The sequence below is a fragment of the Helicoverpa zea genome, chromosome 9 (genome assembly GCF_022581195.2).
Source record: "Helicoverpa zea isolate HzStark_Cry1AcR chromosome 9, ilHelZeax1.1, whole genome shotgun sequence".
Lineage (NCBI taxonomy): Eukaryota > Metazoa > Arthropoda > Insecta > Lepidoptera > Noctuidae > Helicoverpa > Helicoverpa zea.
Genome location: NC_061460.1, coordinates 11,306,093 through 11,324,189, shown reverse-complemented (window position 1 = coordinate 11,324,189; position 18,097 = coordinate 11,306,093). Strand labels below are relative to the sequence as shown.

At 36.9% G+C, this 18,097-nt stretch overlaps 1 protein-coding gene across 1 annotated transcript in view; it reads left to right on the top strand.

Moving 5' to 3' along the window:
- Positions 1 to 44: 44 nt before the first annotated feature.
- The window catches only part of LOC124633117 (protein cortex-like), a 60,743-nt gene continuing 42,690 nt past the window's right edge, over positions 45 to 18,097 (top strand). The window contains exon 1 of the mRNA XM_047168215.1: positions 45 to 141. Coding sequence (XP_047024171.1) covers positions 45 to 141 — 97 coding nt within the window. The remainder of the gene's footprint in view (positions 142 to 18,097) is intronic.

The window sequence follows — 18,097 nt, the reverse complement described above, 5'->3', positions numbered from 1 at the left end:
AGGGTCAAAACCATAAAAAAACCTTGCAAAAAATCTTTATCCTCATGATTCAATTAGCAGATTCGATATTCAAAACCAATTCTTATTTGTCTAATCTTCCCGCCAACACGAGTACCACAAACAAACACGGGTACAAAGGAGGTAAGACCAGAAACAATTAACAATAGCTTACACAATCGTGCGCTGGCCAGCATTTAATTGACCCCCCCACCTGACAGCTGATAGCACCGAATTATACCAGCATTTCACGCTTCATTGTAATCTAGCCTCCATTTATGGTGGCATGAACTAATTTGTGGAGTACGGAGTCTCATAGATAGGCTTTTTAAGTAATAGGTATTTGGACCACATATGTATATTTAGCTGTTCTATTGTAATGCAAATAATTAACCAAAAACGAGACTTGAATACTAGGTATAATATTCCATAATTTATAAGCTTTCAACAGTTTTTTTTTTAACTAAGACTCGATAAATACCACCAGACACTTTGTTGGCACCTGTTCAGCTTTGGCCATCATGAATACTCGAGTTTAACTGACGAGTTTACTGATTTTTTTGAAGACACTTCTTTCTTCTGCTATAATTTCATAAAAAAGTTATACATAATTTCGAAATAATATTTTATACGTCCCTGTTGCCCTCTTGTTGCTTTTCAGTGACTGATTCCCGGGGGCCCAGTAAGTGAGTTGGCGAGTCTCCACCTGCCATTTTAACATGTATTTAATACATTGTCATCGGCAGGTGCCATAGTTCCCGTAGTTTCCCCATTCCTAGTCCATTAGCATCCCATCACAATAGCCTAAGTAGTTTTCATCCATAGTTAGCAATAGTTTAGCACAGAACCGGGGATTGTCCTTGGGTACATTTCTATAGTGTATACAGGGATAATCGTCGGTTTTGTGTCACCATTTCATTAAAGTTGTCTCAAAAGGGCTTCAGCGTGTTGGCTTCGGCCCCACGTTCGCCTCCCAAAAATCCGGGACTCTATAGTCCCGAGGTCTGGAAGAGACATACATATAATATTTTATACGTAACCATGCCCATAATATCGATATTCAGTTACCCTGCATACATTCCTAGCTCTATGTAGGTACCGCAGCCTTCAGTTAGCACCAGGTAAGGACAGTACGGCACGCGTGCTATCGCCCCTGTCCATCGTCTATAATATTGTAGGCACACTGTTCGATCGTTTTGCTTGCTACAGTTTTACTTACACTTCTGCTGATGACTCAGTACAGTGAGTCTTAATTAGTAAACGCAGTAGTTTAGGTGCTATTAGTTGCACAGCGTTTATGGTTAAGATTTTCATATTTTTAGATGGCTTGAAATTAGAAATTCTTCAAAGAATTTATAGGTACCCAAGTAGATAGGTACATAATAAGGTTCTTACCTTATTATACTCGTACCTGTATTATACTCGTATAAGATATAAGTAAAAATTCATGATTCCTCAAGTGAAAAAGTCTTAAAAGTTTGATGAACGAAGGTGCTTCTAGTAATGTTATTATTGTGAAGAAGTTTGGGTAATTTAAAAATATGTTACGAAGCAAAGAAAGCTAGTGTGTGGTTCCTTTATGAGCAGTACCCGTATACCAGTCTAAACCAAAACAAGAAAATAAGTTCCTTACGCAACACAAACTCTTTTCTCCGCTTTTCCAGCCAGCAATGTATTCCTCCCAACAAATAGAACCACGGATCGATTTGGCCAGCAAATTGTGTCCGTAACAGACGCACTAATTGTCTAACAAAATAATGCATCAAGTTTATCTGTGGTCGATACAGCGGCGCCGGCCACAATATAATTAGACGATTGTACCCATTGTCTATGGTCTCCATGATATATTGGCGCGGAAATCTACGGTTTACTCGTTTGGTGATATTTCAAAACTTATTGGTAGTTTGTACCTCTTTGGTTTAGTGGCTGTGGGATTGTGTACGATATCTCCTTGTGAATTTTGTTATGTCGTTCGTAGATACATCTAAAATGTTTTGAAATTAGATCCTGTAGGTATATAATTGACATTTTTTTTTAAATCTTTATTTAAAGACGGGGTTTTTTCTAAAAAGAAAACGACACCCCGATTATTGAGTACAAAATTAAAAACATAAAACTAAATTAACCCACCCGTAATCTACTACCCACAATAATAATATTAATAAGAATTCTGGCCTCATCCGACAGTGGCGAAGCCAGAATGCTATTATAGTAGCCTACATTATAATTGTTGACGTCAAAAGCGTGACGTCTTTGGGCGTCAATACGGCTGCACTCGCTGAGGATATGATGAACATCTTCGATCACTCCACAAACAACACAATTGGGGGAGTCCACCTTACGCATCATAAAGCCAAAGCTGTTAAGCGGGACATGACCGGATAATTGACATTTCCGTCGATTAATTCCAGATGATGATAATCTTTTTAGAGGCTGCCTACCTCACTTTCATTAAAAAGAAAATTTCACATTACTAGATTAAGTACCAGTTTTTCGTTACCAATAAACAATTCAGCTACCATAATCGTTGATATCTTGTTCTCAAAACCTGAAGAAACAAACAAGTTTCATCACTAACCGCTGGTGACAACACACTTATGGGAATTTGAAGCAATTTCAATACAGGTATCGTAGTGGGTGTCTCACCAAGAGTTATGATGGACAAACTGACAGACCGCGGCTGTACTCGACAATTTATACCCCTGATACCTATTATACTTCGGCCGTTCAGAGAATGCGTTCCTGACACCTATCAGTTAGTCACGACTAGTGATGGGCACAACATAACACTGAGTTCGTTACCGTTCCTTCAAAATGAACCGCCGCATTATTTTAAGATTATTTTCGTTTTAAATTGGCGGAATCATTTGTTTTATATTTTAGTTATTTAAGTGGAAACCAAAAAAAGGTAATATTCATATAATAAAATTGTTTTATTTATTCTTTGTTACAAGTACATTGAATTGAATGTGCGAACAGAATATTAATCAGACTCCGATTTGCTTGAGGAGGTGGTGTCTTCATCATCATCTTCGCCTACATGTATAATTATATTATTATCAATAACAGAATCAATCCTGATATCTCGGTCTAACAAAAGCCGGGTAATCAAATAAAAACAGATCGAAAACACTTGAAAAACGTGGTCTATGCGCACGAAACGACAACGGACGACTGTTTTAGCGTCACAAAATGGCGGCCCATAACGCCATTTGGGGTTACCATTTTTAATCTAAGTATAAAAATGCGGTTTGGTCATAGTTTTATTTTTATATTTCATAAAAGTTATAATTAAGTCTTATAGTCCATTATTTTCCAATTCTTAAAAAGAAAATCAAAACGTATTATTTTATATTATAACTGTATAAGAACAGATTACGATACTTGCCTGTTATTTTTAGCACAGCACTACAAAATATAAACCGCTGACATAACCTTGTAATAGCGCAGTATAGATTTAGAAAAATATTGTTTACCAAGTTATTTGACACTCAGTTTGGCACAAAATTATAACATTCATTGATTATTGATATAATAATGTTGTTTTAATGCTCCTCAATTGTTAAAACGGTAAACAACCAGCAAAAATATTTTTATCGTAACTGCAACGCCATTGCAAAGTTACGTCGTCAGTTCAATCGCGACGTGTCAGGAACGCATTCTCTGAATGGCCGAACTATAACCATGTAGTAAATGTGAATTATCGACAAACTTTTGTTTGCGGACACCAAACTCATTTATACTGTGAAAATGACACCTATGTCTTTAGTGATAAGGCTGTTGTAAGTTCTAAGTGACGGTATGGCTAAGGTTGTAATAGTAACATCAATGCGGGGTGGTCAAGTCGATAAAACGATTTTACTGGCGGATAGCGTTAGGGAGGGGACACGAATTCTCGATAGTTATAACGATTGTTAATTTATTAGTGTAGTATATCGATGGAACAGCTCAATTGACATTTAAAACGGAAGTTAAATAAGTCAATAATTAGCATATTAGATGAAAATATATAGCAGCTTATTTACCTACAGTTATGGCTCACAATACTTAGGTGTTCCGTGTTCTTGACAGGAAAGCTTTTATTACAAAACGAACAGTCATTATGTCTTACTGATAAGTTTCTTCTACCTTCTATTTTATTTTACAAGTGCACCTTACTTAATACATAGGTACATGCGATTTTCGAAACATCTCATCTTCTTCCTTCTGATCTGTCTCCAATTTCATTTGGAATCGTCGCAATATGTCTTCTGTTTCCATTCCTCTCTGTCACTCGTCATTGACACTCACTCCCTTTTTATTAATATCATCTTTCGGGCAATCCTATCGCATATACTTTATGATATTCTATGGCGAATTGTAAAAAAAAATAACCAAATTCATTCAGTGGTTTAACCACAGGAGTCATTTTTCGTTTTTATAATTTACAACATCATGTGTAAAGCAGAGATAAAGTTAGGAGTATCGAATGTTTTGATCAGTTGACTGCTGTCAGTTTTCAAGGGAGAATTTCAGTTGTTGTTTTTATTCTATTTACTTTGTTTGAAAAAATCATTTTTTTATTTTTACGTATTTTTCTTTTGTCTTTGTGTTAATCGACATATATTAACCAGTATATTAACGCATTTCATTTAATGTGATTATGAACAACACACCCGATATATTTATGCGTGCGCGCCTTGCCTTCAAATGACGTAGGCACACAGGTGCATCGGATACCCGCAACTGGTGCAACTACCCTATTTGCCGTGAATTATGACATGTTAACAGGTATAGCGAGGATCATGTTTTTTATTTAACCGACCACACAGACGGTATTATGATTTCTAATCGTTATAGTTAATCGAGTTGTCATCAACTGTGCACGATTAAGTATTGACAAGATTTAGTAAACAATCGATTTAAGAGAGTTGGTAAGACTTTCAGGCTTTATATTAAAAATCCGAATGAGAAAAGTGTATTAATCGTATAATTACGTAAAAAAGTATATAATTTAAACATTAGGTAGAGAAGTTGTCATTTTCAGAATCGTTTTGTCACTAATTATTTATTAAAATGATTCATAGGACTTTATTACACGATCTAGGACATTGTCCACGACACTTTTCGCGGAACAAACCGAAGTATTTAATTCCGCAAAGACCTGTCCATGTAAAATGTCGCGAAATCATGACTGATATACTACATAGTATCGTAAATCAGAACAGAACAAGCAAAACAACGGCTCATAATAGATTACAAGCACATTACAATTTTGTAACACCCATAATTCGTATTTAACGGTTTATCAAAGTTGAAGCGGCTGTACCACAATACTAAAACTAACTAGACTAATAATAAATCTCTGGTTGAATAATAACAATCTAAATGCTTTCAAAACTAGTACATTATTCAGAATCCGTGCAGAATAATGGAGGTAGACGGTTATCTCGCCTATTGTTGCCATTAGCAGCCATCTTATAACAGCATTGTTTCCACCAATCCGAGGCGCACGAGCGCCGTAGATTGCCGGAGATGCACGAACGTTACAATTTAAATGTGGAATTGCTATCTTCAATTTTTTTGGAGGTCTTTTGTTAAAGTTGGCTAGATTTTCGTGATTGGACAGTCTCGTGTTTGTCTGGGATCGTGAATTTGTCCGTGAAGTCTGTACCATCATGAAATGCATTTTTATGACGAATATTATTATAACCTCTGGCACCCAGGGGCTTTGTGTTAGCTACTTATTTAATAAATAAGAGTCTTGTATATTTTTCTGGTCTTCGGAAAATACAGATACTTTTCGTAGTGTCTCTTTACAAAGACAACTATAGCAAATCTATTCATTGAATCGATGGCCTGCCCACTACGCCATTAGGTCGTCGAAAGCGAAGCTCATAAATAATATGATTTATCGTCAATAAAGGGCAAAATATTAATTTTATAAAATTGTTTCCTGATCACCTTAAGGTGGTTAGGGGTCTTATAAATTATGTTTACATTCAGTTACAAGTTTGAAGTGAGCTGTTTATAAACTACAATTTGTATTATAACCTCATTATTGTAAAATGCTTTTTCCTGTTTCGCGGAAACTAACTCTTAACGAAGTAGATCATTATTAATGTGGGCAAGTGCACTATTCTAAGTTTTATAAGATGTGCAAGGCTTAGGTCATCTATGACATTCGAGCTTACTTCTAAATTACTACAATCGTATTGACATCGTTTTAGACGAGTTTTTCTACGTTTTGGTTCCGAAAAAACGTGAGCCCTCGGTCTCATTTGTCTTTTACGGAGATGGATCCCTTAAAGGTTTCCTATAAAAGGCAATACAGCAAAAGCTGGGGCGTAATGACGATTGACACAGTACTGCCACCAATTCACACCAAAAAACCCATACTTAATTATTTTAACCAAGGATTTCATATCACCAAAACCTCCTTCATTCGTAGTTCCTTACGTTTCGGCAGACCAAAGCGTTTCGTGTTGTTCAAATGCATTGTTTACTCGACATTGGGCCCTAAGAAGCCGCACACTACAAACTAAACAGTCGGCCGATAGGTGACCCGATGGTATGGCAAAAAAATAATTATATTTAAAAAATCTTGATTTCAATCAAAGTTTTCAGTCGGTATGTCATTTATTTTTATGGGAAACCATCAGATAACTGTGGCTGCAGCGTGAGTTTCAGACTCTTACTGACTAAAACCAATCATGTTCCTTCTTAAGCCCTTTATGTACTAGGGCCGCGGTAACTCGAATAATCCCGTAGGCCCGGCAGACTTGGCTCCATTGGGATTTGTTGGGGTTTGCTGACTCTCCTGTCGGTCGGATATATGCTAAATACTTACCTGATCTGTGTAATGAGCGTACTAGGTACTGCCAGTTATCCTCATACTGATTTATGAGCCCAAACAAACTATCGGCCGACTAAAAGTTTTGCAGTGTGCTGGTGTTCTAACTCTTTGTGCAACGTTTATGGACAATAAATACCGTGTATTGAACAGTGAGCCCAAATTAATTAGTATTATGTACCGATGCAATCGCCAACGATTGTTCTAAGCGATTTGTTATTGTTTCAGACCTTTGTGCTCGAGTTTAAAGGTGGTCGTGCTTAGCTGAGAATGTTGTGTGTATAGTTCCTTGTTTTGGAATTTCAATTATTTTGTCCTTAATGGGGGGATAATTGGTTGTGATATTCTTATTGACCAGGTTTTCTATTTGTAAGTAAGTACTAGAGTCAGTTTGAGATCTGCCAAAGATTTGTATAGTGCAACATTTAGTGTCTGGTACAACAACATTGTTTTTTTCTTCAATGTCACCAACAAGGCATTTGGTCCTCTTTGTTGACACAACACAATTTTCCCTACTATTAGACCCACAATACCCATTACTCTGACCTTTTTCATTCGAAATATCTTCGAGAATCAGGATATATGCAGTAGTATAGCCGATCGGCGTGTCGTGTACAAATGGTGCGCACGCGCGTAAACACCTGATGTATTTTACGTTGTGCTTCTTGAGAGGTGGCGTGAGAGTGGTTAGAGGTGGCGGTTTAAAGATTATGTTCTAAAAACATTGTACATGTACAAATTAGTATAATATTCTGTGTAAAGGGTTCATCATTCGGCGAAAAATATGCTGGGTGCTTGAAGGTTCTTGAATTTTTGAATAAAAAGGACTTTAGGGATAAAATTAATGGGAGTATTATCTGACTTAAACATAACGCGAAACTTGTCCTGAATAATTTCTTATTACCAGAAAACCCTTCTGAAGAGCGTAGTAACCATTGCCACCTACACTGCTGACTTAGTGCAAAAAAACCTTATTTTTATCTATTAAACGCTTCATGCTTCCACCAACGAGTCCAAAGCCAAAGTATACTATCAAACATCTGGGTGTTCTGACGCAACTCCAACTCTTAATACCCTCAATAACTTAACTTTTCCTTTTAATATTAGGAGTTCATTCCAAACTGCAGTCATTGCGATAACCAGCTAAAGTTTAACTTCGTGATCGCTACCTGTGGTGTTTTATTTATCTTTTATCTTTGAACGCAATAAAGCGGTAGTTAGTTTTAACTGAAATATGTATCACTGGTCCGGAGCTTAATAAGGTCTTGAACCGTGCTGTGGTTTTATAAATGATTGTTACCATCCGTAAGAACCTTGGGAGTTGTTGCAAAACTATGAGATCTATCTGTAAGTTCTACTTCAGACACTATATTTACAGCTTGCTGGGGAGGTGTAATAAAGTTTTCTTGACGTTCTATCTGCTTCCAGAAGCCTAGACTTCCACTCAAAAGATGATTTGCTGAGTTCCCGGTTTTAAATTCGTCTCAGGAAAAGCTATAGTAAGTCACTATCTGTGAAGAACTCAGTTCCAAAGTTTCATGATTTATTATCACCTTGATTAACCAAAAACACACTGGTGGCTTTATAACCATTTCTTTAACGTATGTATCTGCCATGACATACACTGCAAGGAAACTCTTAAATCTGTATTATAACCCTCTTCTTTTTGAGTCAGTTAAGAATCCTCGCTACCTTACCGTTACCCAAAACGACATAATACCTTTTGCTTTATATACTCTTATGTCCTTGTTGGATAAGTATTATCAGTGGGTTGTCCATCTCGATGGCTGGGTCCTACCTGATCCGGCGATCATAATGATGGCAATCGGTCAGATCAGATTGTAAACAGCAATGTTTTGTGTCGGCCTCTGATCGTAGTTAAGATGTATGGTACTCTGTTGACCTTTGTTTTCTTTTGTTGTTTGTTTGAATATAAAGAAGTTCAAAGTTGTAGTTTTTCTTGGAATGTTTGCTGATGGAAGAAGGTTCCTAATTCTGCTGTATAGAGGAGAACTTATGTTTCCGTTGATTTGCGATTAGAGTTTCAATTTTGGTATTAGCACAATATACATTACTAGCTTCTGCCAACGGTTTCACCCGCATCCCGTGGGAATTACTTCCCGTACCGGGATAAAAAGTAGCCTATAGCCTTCCTCGATAAATGGGCTATCTAACACTGAAAGAAATTTTCAAATCGGACCAGTAGTTCCTGAGATTAACACGTTCAAACAAACAAACTCTTCAGCTTTATAATATTATTATAGTATAGATGACAACTAACCTGTAATCGCAAAACAACGGAAAAATTACTCATAGAAATTCGACGTTAATGGTATTGGAAAAGAAAAAAGCCGATTGATGATAAATTGAACGATCTCTATGACGCCAGTTATCAGACTTAAACTTTTAATAAACCGTTCGTTGAGGTCCTCTCTCTATGGAACTGCATTAATCGAAGTAAAGACATGATTATAAGACAGCGTCACACAAGAATGCAGTGTCTAATAACTCAAAATAAACGACCAAAAATGATTATTTCACAAAACAATAGCCACCATCAAAAACAAAACAAAAAAAAAACAACAAAATAATACCAAATCTCTCAATCCTTGCTATCGGGGATCCTCGGCCACTATCGGCAATCTTCGGGTCAGGCTGCAGGTTGAACCGAGACAAGATCGGTACATTTAAATATCCTAGAGGCTGAATGTAAACAGCTCATATCTGATTAAAGGCTCGTGGCCAGATATCGGTATCGCTGTCCTACTACTGATTTCCGATATACGATTTGCGAATAAAATGTATGTATATCGTTTTGGGGACTGTTATTTTTTGTCAATGTGATCTTTGGAAACATTAATTTAATATAGTTTTTAGTGCAAAGTCACAGTGGTTTTATTGTTTTTCAGATAAGTCATATTTTGGACATCGTTTATTTTGTGAAAAGAGTTATACCACGATGATGTTCTCTTCTCCACAGACTCCTAAATAAATAGTTTACGTCTTTGGTCAAAAGCTGAGCATTGCCACTAAGATACTCATAACAAACATTTTCGGACTTTCATGGATCGTTTGAAAAACACATTTCTTCTTCTTGTGATGTTTCCACTGACCAAAAGAAATAAGTTTTTCACACTTTGCACTTTCGAATCTTCTCTAGCCATGATCCAAATATAACCTCTTTAACTCGACAAATAAGTGGCTACTTCAGCATTTCACAAATCAGTTCCACAAAATAACCGCTTAAGGTTAAACTATGTATAAACTAGGGTTACGCACAATCTCTATTGTTCCCATTTCTTTGGTAACTAGTGTACGAAGGAGCTTCCAGCGCTGGGTGTAATGGTGTCATGGAACTAATCTGTAACAACTGCTTAACTTCATATTGGTGGGAATGTAAGGGGATTTAGTTTGTACGGGACTGCTGAATATGTGAAAAGTATTTTCATGTTGATGTTAACCTAGTTATCGTTTTACATTAAGACTAATACTATATGGGACGTTCCTAAAACAATAGCTTCACCAGATAAGATTGGACAGGCGGCGACCAGTTTTCAGATCACTAGCCAATTAATAGGACACGATACTTAGTCTATGAAATCTTGCAGAGGATAACAGGAAGCCGTACCTATACTTTGGAGTTGTAGCATGAATACTTATATTAGTTTAGCTATGTACCTAGAGAGTGTCCCAAAAACTATGGATCAAACAGAACAGTGACATACAACGCCCAGGTAACGTGTCCCATATAGACTGAACAGACAACGTTCACACTACTCTTACTTATGTTTCCATCTAATGTCTTATTTACGTATAATCCGCAACAAGTTTCAATAACCGCGTATGCGTTGCCGATGTGGTAATTACATGGCTTTCTCCATGGGATTACTGTTGAGTACTGGTAACCGATAGCCTTAGGTACAGAGGGTAGGATATATTGTAGAGAAAATAATTAGATCTTCGAGTCTTGAGCTGTTTTCCGCGCTTTTCCGCACGGAAGTGTGCACTTTGTTTTAAACAACACTTTCATATGACACTTAGATACTTGCGAAGCATTAAATCTATCTTCTTGTGGGTAAAAGTCTGTAACACTCATGGGGACATCCTGCAGTCCCTGGAAAAAGAATATCCTAGCGGATCCTGAAAAGAAAGGGGACGACACCGATCTTTACTTTACTGTTGGTGTGTCGCAGTTTATGATATTTATTTTACTATCCCAGTAAACAATGACCAACAGAAATCGCTTTGTCAAATAAACGACCTCTCACTTGATATTCAATAGTACATTTTTGTACCTAAATAATAGAGATAGCCGCGTCTTCGAGGCTTAAACCGCAGCATCCCATTACCGGCCACTCTTATCAAACGCAATCCAAATGCGGGTGGCATATACTACCACCATAACTTACACACCCATAAAAAAAGATCCAACAGTCTTACTACCCAAGAAATAAGGCCGAAAATTGATCACACTTATGATATTCCAAATGTAAATCGAACTTTGCACACCAAATAGATATTGGTCCACAATGACTATTCGACATGTCAAACAATTGAAGAATTCCCGCAGCAATAAAGTCGACATTCGCTTGAAGATTAACTGGAGCTTTATAGAGTTTCGCAGGAGGTAGGTGGAGTGCGCAGGGGATATTGGTCTTTATTGTGAGGAGCAGTTAGAATGTGTCTTACTAACGAACGTGATAGGTCCGTAATGGACTGCCTTCACGCCACCGATGACATCGCGACGCAAAAATCTGTGGAGTAGCGAGCCTGCAAATATTTCAGATAAAGTACCGTACGAACTTTATCCGATGGTAATGCGAAATGAGAATAGTATTGTATTTGAATATAACTTTACTGGGACATTCACCGTCTTACCACAAAAACTTTTTAACGTCAGTTTAAGACTTGTCTAAAAAAATGTCAAATTATGACGTTGACATATGGTTCATTTTGGAGCCACATTTTTTTTAGACAAGTGTAAAACAGTGGTTAAAGTTTTTGTAGTAAGGCCATCAATGTTTATAAATTGAGGATATTTTAAAATGTAACATTTTGCAATGATTTTTTTCAACAGTGCATAGCGCTAAGGATACTTTACCAATGTTTTGGAAAACTATTGATATTACGGCCCTAATAAGGCTTATCATTATTTGACTCCATTTTTAGGGTTCTGTACCCAAAGGGTAAAACGGGACCCTATTGTTTTCGCTCCTCTGTCCGTCCGTCCCTCCGTCGGTCTGCCACCAGGCTGTATCTCATGAACCGTGATAGTCAGAGAGTTGAAATTTTCACAGATGATGTATTTATGTTGTCGCTATAACAACAAATACCGACTAAATAAAATAAATGAAAAAACTAAAAGAAAATAAATATTTTCGGGGGCTCCCATACAACAAACGTGATTTTTTTGCTCATTTTCTAAATCATGGTACGGAACGTAGTCCGACTCGCACCCGGTTTTTATAAACACTATAGAATACAATTATTGAATTAAATTAATAAAACACAATATACACATCTCCACAGTTTATTAGCACAACAGCGAAAAACTTTAAATAGAAGTTAAAATCGCGTGTGTCGTTATGTTTGTTATCTCGCATACAAATTGTTGTTTACTCTGTATCGCGTCGGCTTATCGAACAAACGAGCTAGACTGAAATAAAACACGGCTGTACTCTGCCTAGGTTATTCAGACATCTAGATTATTGTTCTGTGCTTGAAAATTGCTTTGGTTTTGAATATTTGTTGAACAGTTAATGATATGCATACTTTTGATATATTTTTTTTCATTTTTGATCATAAGTCTAGTTATAGTAGGTGACACCTGGGTAGTCTTTTTGCTAAGAGCCTTTTCTCCTAGCAATAACTTTGATGCTTAGAGGTGCTGAGACGCGAACGAATATAGCCTGATAGAAAGCCAAGAATTTGTTCGTAAAAATATGAATACTACAAGATTAAAAGAAAAAACAGAAGGACCCCAACATTTTTTGGGAAGAGAGAAAAAGATCTCTTTTTCACACAGTCCAGAGTGTTACAAGAATCAATTTAAACAGTTTCCCTCTTATTATAAAAACTGCCGCAAGTAGTGGTTTAAACCCGACTGAAGACGTCTTGGTTTGTTACGGTACTTACGATAGTCTTCACATCCTTATTACAAAACGTAGACTAAGAGAAGACTGTTTAGTACTTCGATTTGTCTATGGTTCAAATAATATCCACAGATTATAAGCAACAAATATTTAAATCATTCGTTCAATCGTTCCGAATTCTATGCGCAGTTCCTTTTTACATTATTTTGTTAAGTCTATTTTGATGAAAAATAAATAACTATGATAATAAAAAAAATATCTCTGCAGTTGAAAATATTACTTTTTATTATTTAAAAGTAATTTTATATTTCTAGTATCTTTTAACGATATACATATGATCCAATTATTCTCTTTTAAACAACTATCGAGTTTGCGCGTATAACGGAACGTCAGCGCGCGTTTCCGAGTTATGTTTTGTTTTTAGGTTAGAAATAATTTGGATTATTTTCATCCCGATTTAAATGATTAAATAAGACGTTGTGCATCTAATTAGAACCTCTTCAAAATTAAGTGCACAATAACTTACACACAGAATATCGTGTGCATTAAATTACCAAAAGAAAATGAAACATTTGAAACAACATAAAAGTAGAAAATTATATTTTATTCCGATGTCTATTTATACAGTCAAATGCACTGATACATGTTGGACACTGTTCTTCATCACACAATCTTGTTCCCTTTCTCATCTAGGCATTTTTCTACATTTTAGCAAGCTTCCAGTCTTTTACAAACATTGCATATAACTGGCAGAGATACGGCGTGCAAAACGCCAAAATAGTCTTGAATCTGTAAATAAGCAATAGACTGTATGATAATCTGATATATTTTCGGAGTTTCATCAAAATCTATGTGGTAGTTTATGCGTGGAACATAAACAAACATCCATAATAAAAACTTTGACTCTTATACAATTAATTAAGATGTTTTGGCAACCTACTTGCACTGTAAAGGCTACTTACTTTATGGCGAGCCCAGTTGAGCATCATAGGATCATCCTGGATTATCATCATGCATTCAATTGACTATTATTTCGAAAAACGTAAATCGATATTTATATCGAAAATTGTCGTCAGGTAATTTGAAGAGATTTTGACGATGACGCATTCTGTTGGGTCCCCGGACACTCTCAATAGTATTCTAACACATCCAAGTATTCCAAATCACACATATTTATATCCACTTTCGTTTTTTTCATCACAAAACAAATAACCTCAAAAGTAAATAATGTCGGAATTTGACGTTTGTCGACTAAGTACTGCAGTTAAACTAGGGGGCTCAATGGTTTATCTTTTGTACTACAGATAGTAATAGGACTTGCGATAAACTGCGTTTTGTAATAACGTTTTTTCAAGGTCGTACTTAAAGGTGGATTAAAGGTAGTACAAAAGCCGATACTTATTTGATACCGCGTTTTATAATAAGAGGGTTTCGGTTTTGTCCAAATTATGTTGTCCCAAGATTCATCCCACGATATTTCTGATTAGATAATGAATTTAACAACCTTTGCACGGATATGAAATCCTAACAAAATTATTTCTCATGCGATCTTTTCTACCTCTACATATTACATTAACTTTTATGCATTAGGTGTCATGTTACACATTACAGAATCATTATTTTTTATTTCTAGAATCAGTTCAAAAATATCGTGAGAACTTATCGTTGGCTGTATTTGTAAAACGGAACGACTTTTTTTAAATGGCACTTAATTTACTTCTTCGCTCTGTTATGTTTTCAACATCTCGCCATTTAAGACTTTTTTACTAATCGGATCATGATTTAGTTACTCGAAATATTTCATCTAAAGTTAGCTGTTTTTCTAACGACTATTAGACTAAGTAAACAGTAAAACTATCAATTTTTTGTCATCATAAATAGCAGATCGTTGAAAGCGTGTGCAGTCGTAAAACCATTATCGCGACAAATGTCTAAGTTCCTAAGTACATGTTGCCCTCAATTAATGACGTCATAAAGATCTTAATTACACAAAGTGCAGAATTGTGCACTTAGAACGAAATTTATTTGCTCAAGCTAATCTAATTGTGCGGAGATTGTTTTGCTAATAAAATTTAAGTTTTATTGAATTGCTGATCAAATGACGCTGCTCTAAATACTTTGCGAGTTATTTATTTCGGTGTAATTAGCATTGAAATGTTGAGATTTTCTGGTTGACTGAATACCAGTGGCGGCAGTCAAATTATGTAGCGAGTTTAGGAATAAGTGTGTTTGTTTTTTCATGGGAATTTGTTTAAAATTTAAGCATTGTAAGAAAGAATACAATTTAGATGAGAAGTTTGTCCGCATTTTTTTACAAACTTCTTAGCAATTTAAGTTTCTTGTCATGAATTTGTATGACGCATAGGTACTTATTACTAGTTTAAGTTTACCATAACACTTTCAATAATAATTCCAGAATTAATCACAGCACCCCAAGGCAAGAAGCTTCGCTTCACTTCAAAAAATCCGCCATACATTACCCAGTCGCCCAATTAAGAGTAACCCGACCGAATATAAACAGTCGGCATCACATTCGCTAGTTTACGAGTGTTGTAAGCAATTTATTGTGAACACGACGCCGTTTATTCTCGGTCGGTTAATCATCGGGAGGCTATGAATTAGAATCAACCTGCTGTTGATATACTTCTATCATTATTCGTTTTGCTTGTAAATCTGCTAGCTGCTTTTTAATGGCTAATTAATGGAAATGTTATGGCGTTTTAGAGTAATTATGAATTTATTTGGTTAAGTAGAAGTTACGAGTATTTATACTGCAAGAGAATTAAGAGTTTTTTTATAACGTAGTGTTATATTTCCTGAATTGTAAACGTTAGTTTGCGTGTTCTAAGGTAAGAAGTGAATTGGTAATGTAACTATTTGAAAGTTTATTTTATACCAACCTTTTGATAGTGATCGATGTTAGATCCCTTATCGTATCAACTGAAAAGAGCTGTCAGTCGCAAATTGGAGAAAATTAACGGGCATGTGAAATTAGCGCCAATTTTTCAAATATCGAACTAAGTTATTAATTAATATGTAAAATGATCTGTAAACACATTGTAGTAGTACTTGGTAGCTTATATTTTCTATTAAATTCTTACCTTCTTAGGTAGTTTTAATAAAAATAACGCTTTATTTAACAGTTAATGGGACATAACCACCTGCTTAACGTATTTATAATGTGTATGTTTATATGCACACATCTAACACTGTCAAAACAAATTAAACTTACGCGACTTAATTATAGACGTGCGCACGAGTGGATCGTAACTGTGTTTTAATGATATGTATGAACTATTGTTACGGTATTTTAATTTTTATAACTAGGACTTGTTCTTCGTTTTAAAGGAGTTAATTCACGTAAAGCATAGATTAAGTAAAGAAGACAGAGAGAAGATGGTGATGGTATGTTTTGTAAAATTAAAAAACACATAATGTAACGAGGGGAATTAAAATACAAAATATCTATGTTTCATTCAATTGTTCAGAGTATCTGAACGAAACATTAAAATGTAAAAAAATGATAAAAACATTATTTAAAAACTCTACTACTACTTTATAAGCAACTAGAAATGTTAAATTAACAAATTGGTGCGAATTCCGCACAACATAACCTTGTGGCGTGGTGCATTTTAATTTCCAAAGCGTTGGCTAGTTCGAGTCTTTGTCGTTTGCGATGTGACTCCATCCCATACTAGGTTAGTTTAGGGTCACCATCAGAAGAAACTAGCCGTGTAGCGACGGCTTAAGAATACACATGTCGCTACCCCTTCTTCCAGTGGGTGTCGTAGAAGTCGACTAATGGAGTAAAAAATGCACCGAACACCAGTGCGAGAGAAGGAAAACTCGGAAAAAAACCCTCTATCAACCCGTCTGGCCAGCGTGATAGCAGTAGGCTAAATACCTCCATGAGCAGCACAAAAAAGCCACGGCCCCTAGTTCCCGGCAGTCCCGCTATTCCCGGTCACGGTGGCGACCGTGGTTACGGTGGGACAGGGGGTGCGAAGAATCTCCGGGTTACGGGAGGCCACCAAACTAAACTGACTCTTGCGACGTACAACGGCCGCACGCTACGGCTTGACTCGCATCTGGCGCAACTCGAGGTGGAACTTGGGAAGATTAGGTGGCACATATTAGGGTTATGTGAAGTTCGAAGAGAGGGGGAGGACACCATAACCCTCGAATCAGGTCACCTAATGTACTTCCGAGAGGGAGACCAACAATCCCAAGGTGGCGTTGGGTTTCTGGTTAATAAGTCCCTAGCTGATAACGTTGTGGAGGTGTCTAGTGTGTCGAACAGGGTAGCGTACCTTATCATAAAGCTCACCGACAGGTATAGCCTCAAGGTAGTGCAAGTGTACGCACCGACCTCGACACATTCAGACGATGAAGTGGAGGATATGTTTGATGATATATCAAGGGCCCTCCACTTCACTACAAAGACCCATTACACCGTTGTCATGGGGGACTTTAACGCTAAAGTGGGAGTACAGATTTGCGGCGAATCGGCAGTAGGATCCCATGGATTTGGAAGCAGGAATCATAGGGGGCAAATGCTCGTCAACTTCCTCGAACGCGAGGGGCTCTTTTTGATGAACTCCTTTTTCAAAAAGCAGCCCCAAAGGAAGTGGACGTGGCAAAGCCCCGACACTGTGACTAAAAATGAGATTGACTTCATCATGACGAACAAGAAGCATATATTCAGAGACGTCTCTGTGATCAATAGGTTTAATACCGGAAGCGATCACCGACTTGTCCGAGGCTCTCTGAATATCAACTTCAAGGCCGAACGTTTCCGTCTGATGAAGGCCAGGCTCCGACCAACACTGCTCCAAACCATGACAGGATCTGAAACGTTCCAGTCAAATTTGGAGAACCGATTTGCCGCCGTGGAAACCACAACAGACGTTAACCAGAACCACGAATATGTGGTTCGGATCCTCAGGGAGGAAGGTTCGAGATTCTGTAACATGCAGCGTAAGGGCAAGAAATCAAAGCTTTCGGAAGAGACATTAGGGCTTATGAAGAAACGACGTGAAAACCCGCCTGTCACTTCGTCAGCTAAGCGGGCTCTAAACCAAGAGATCAACAAGCACGTACGACGCGACCTCCGGTGCTCCAATACTCTTGCCATTGAAAGAGCAATTGAGCTGAATCGGGGGTCAAAGGTGTTCGT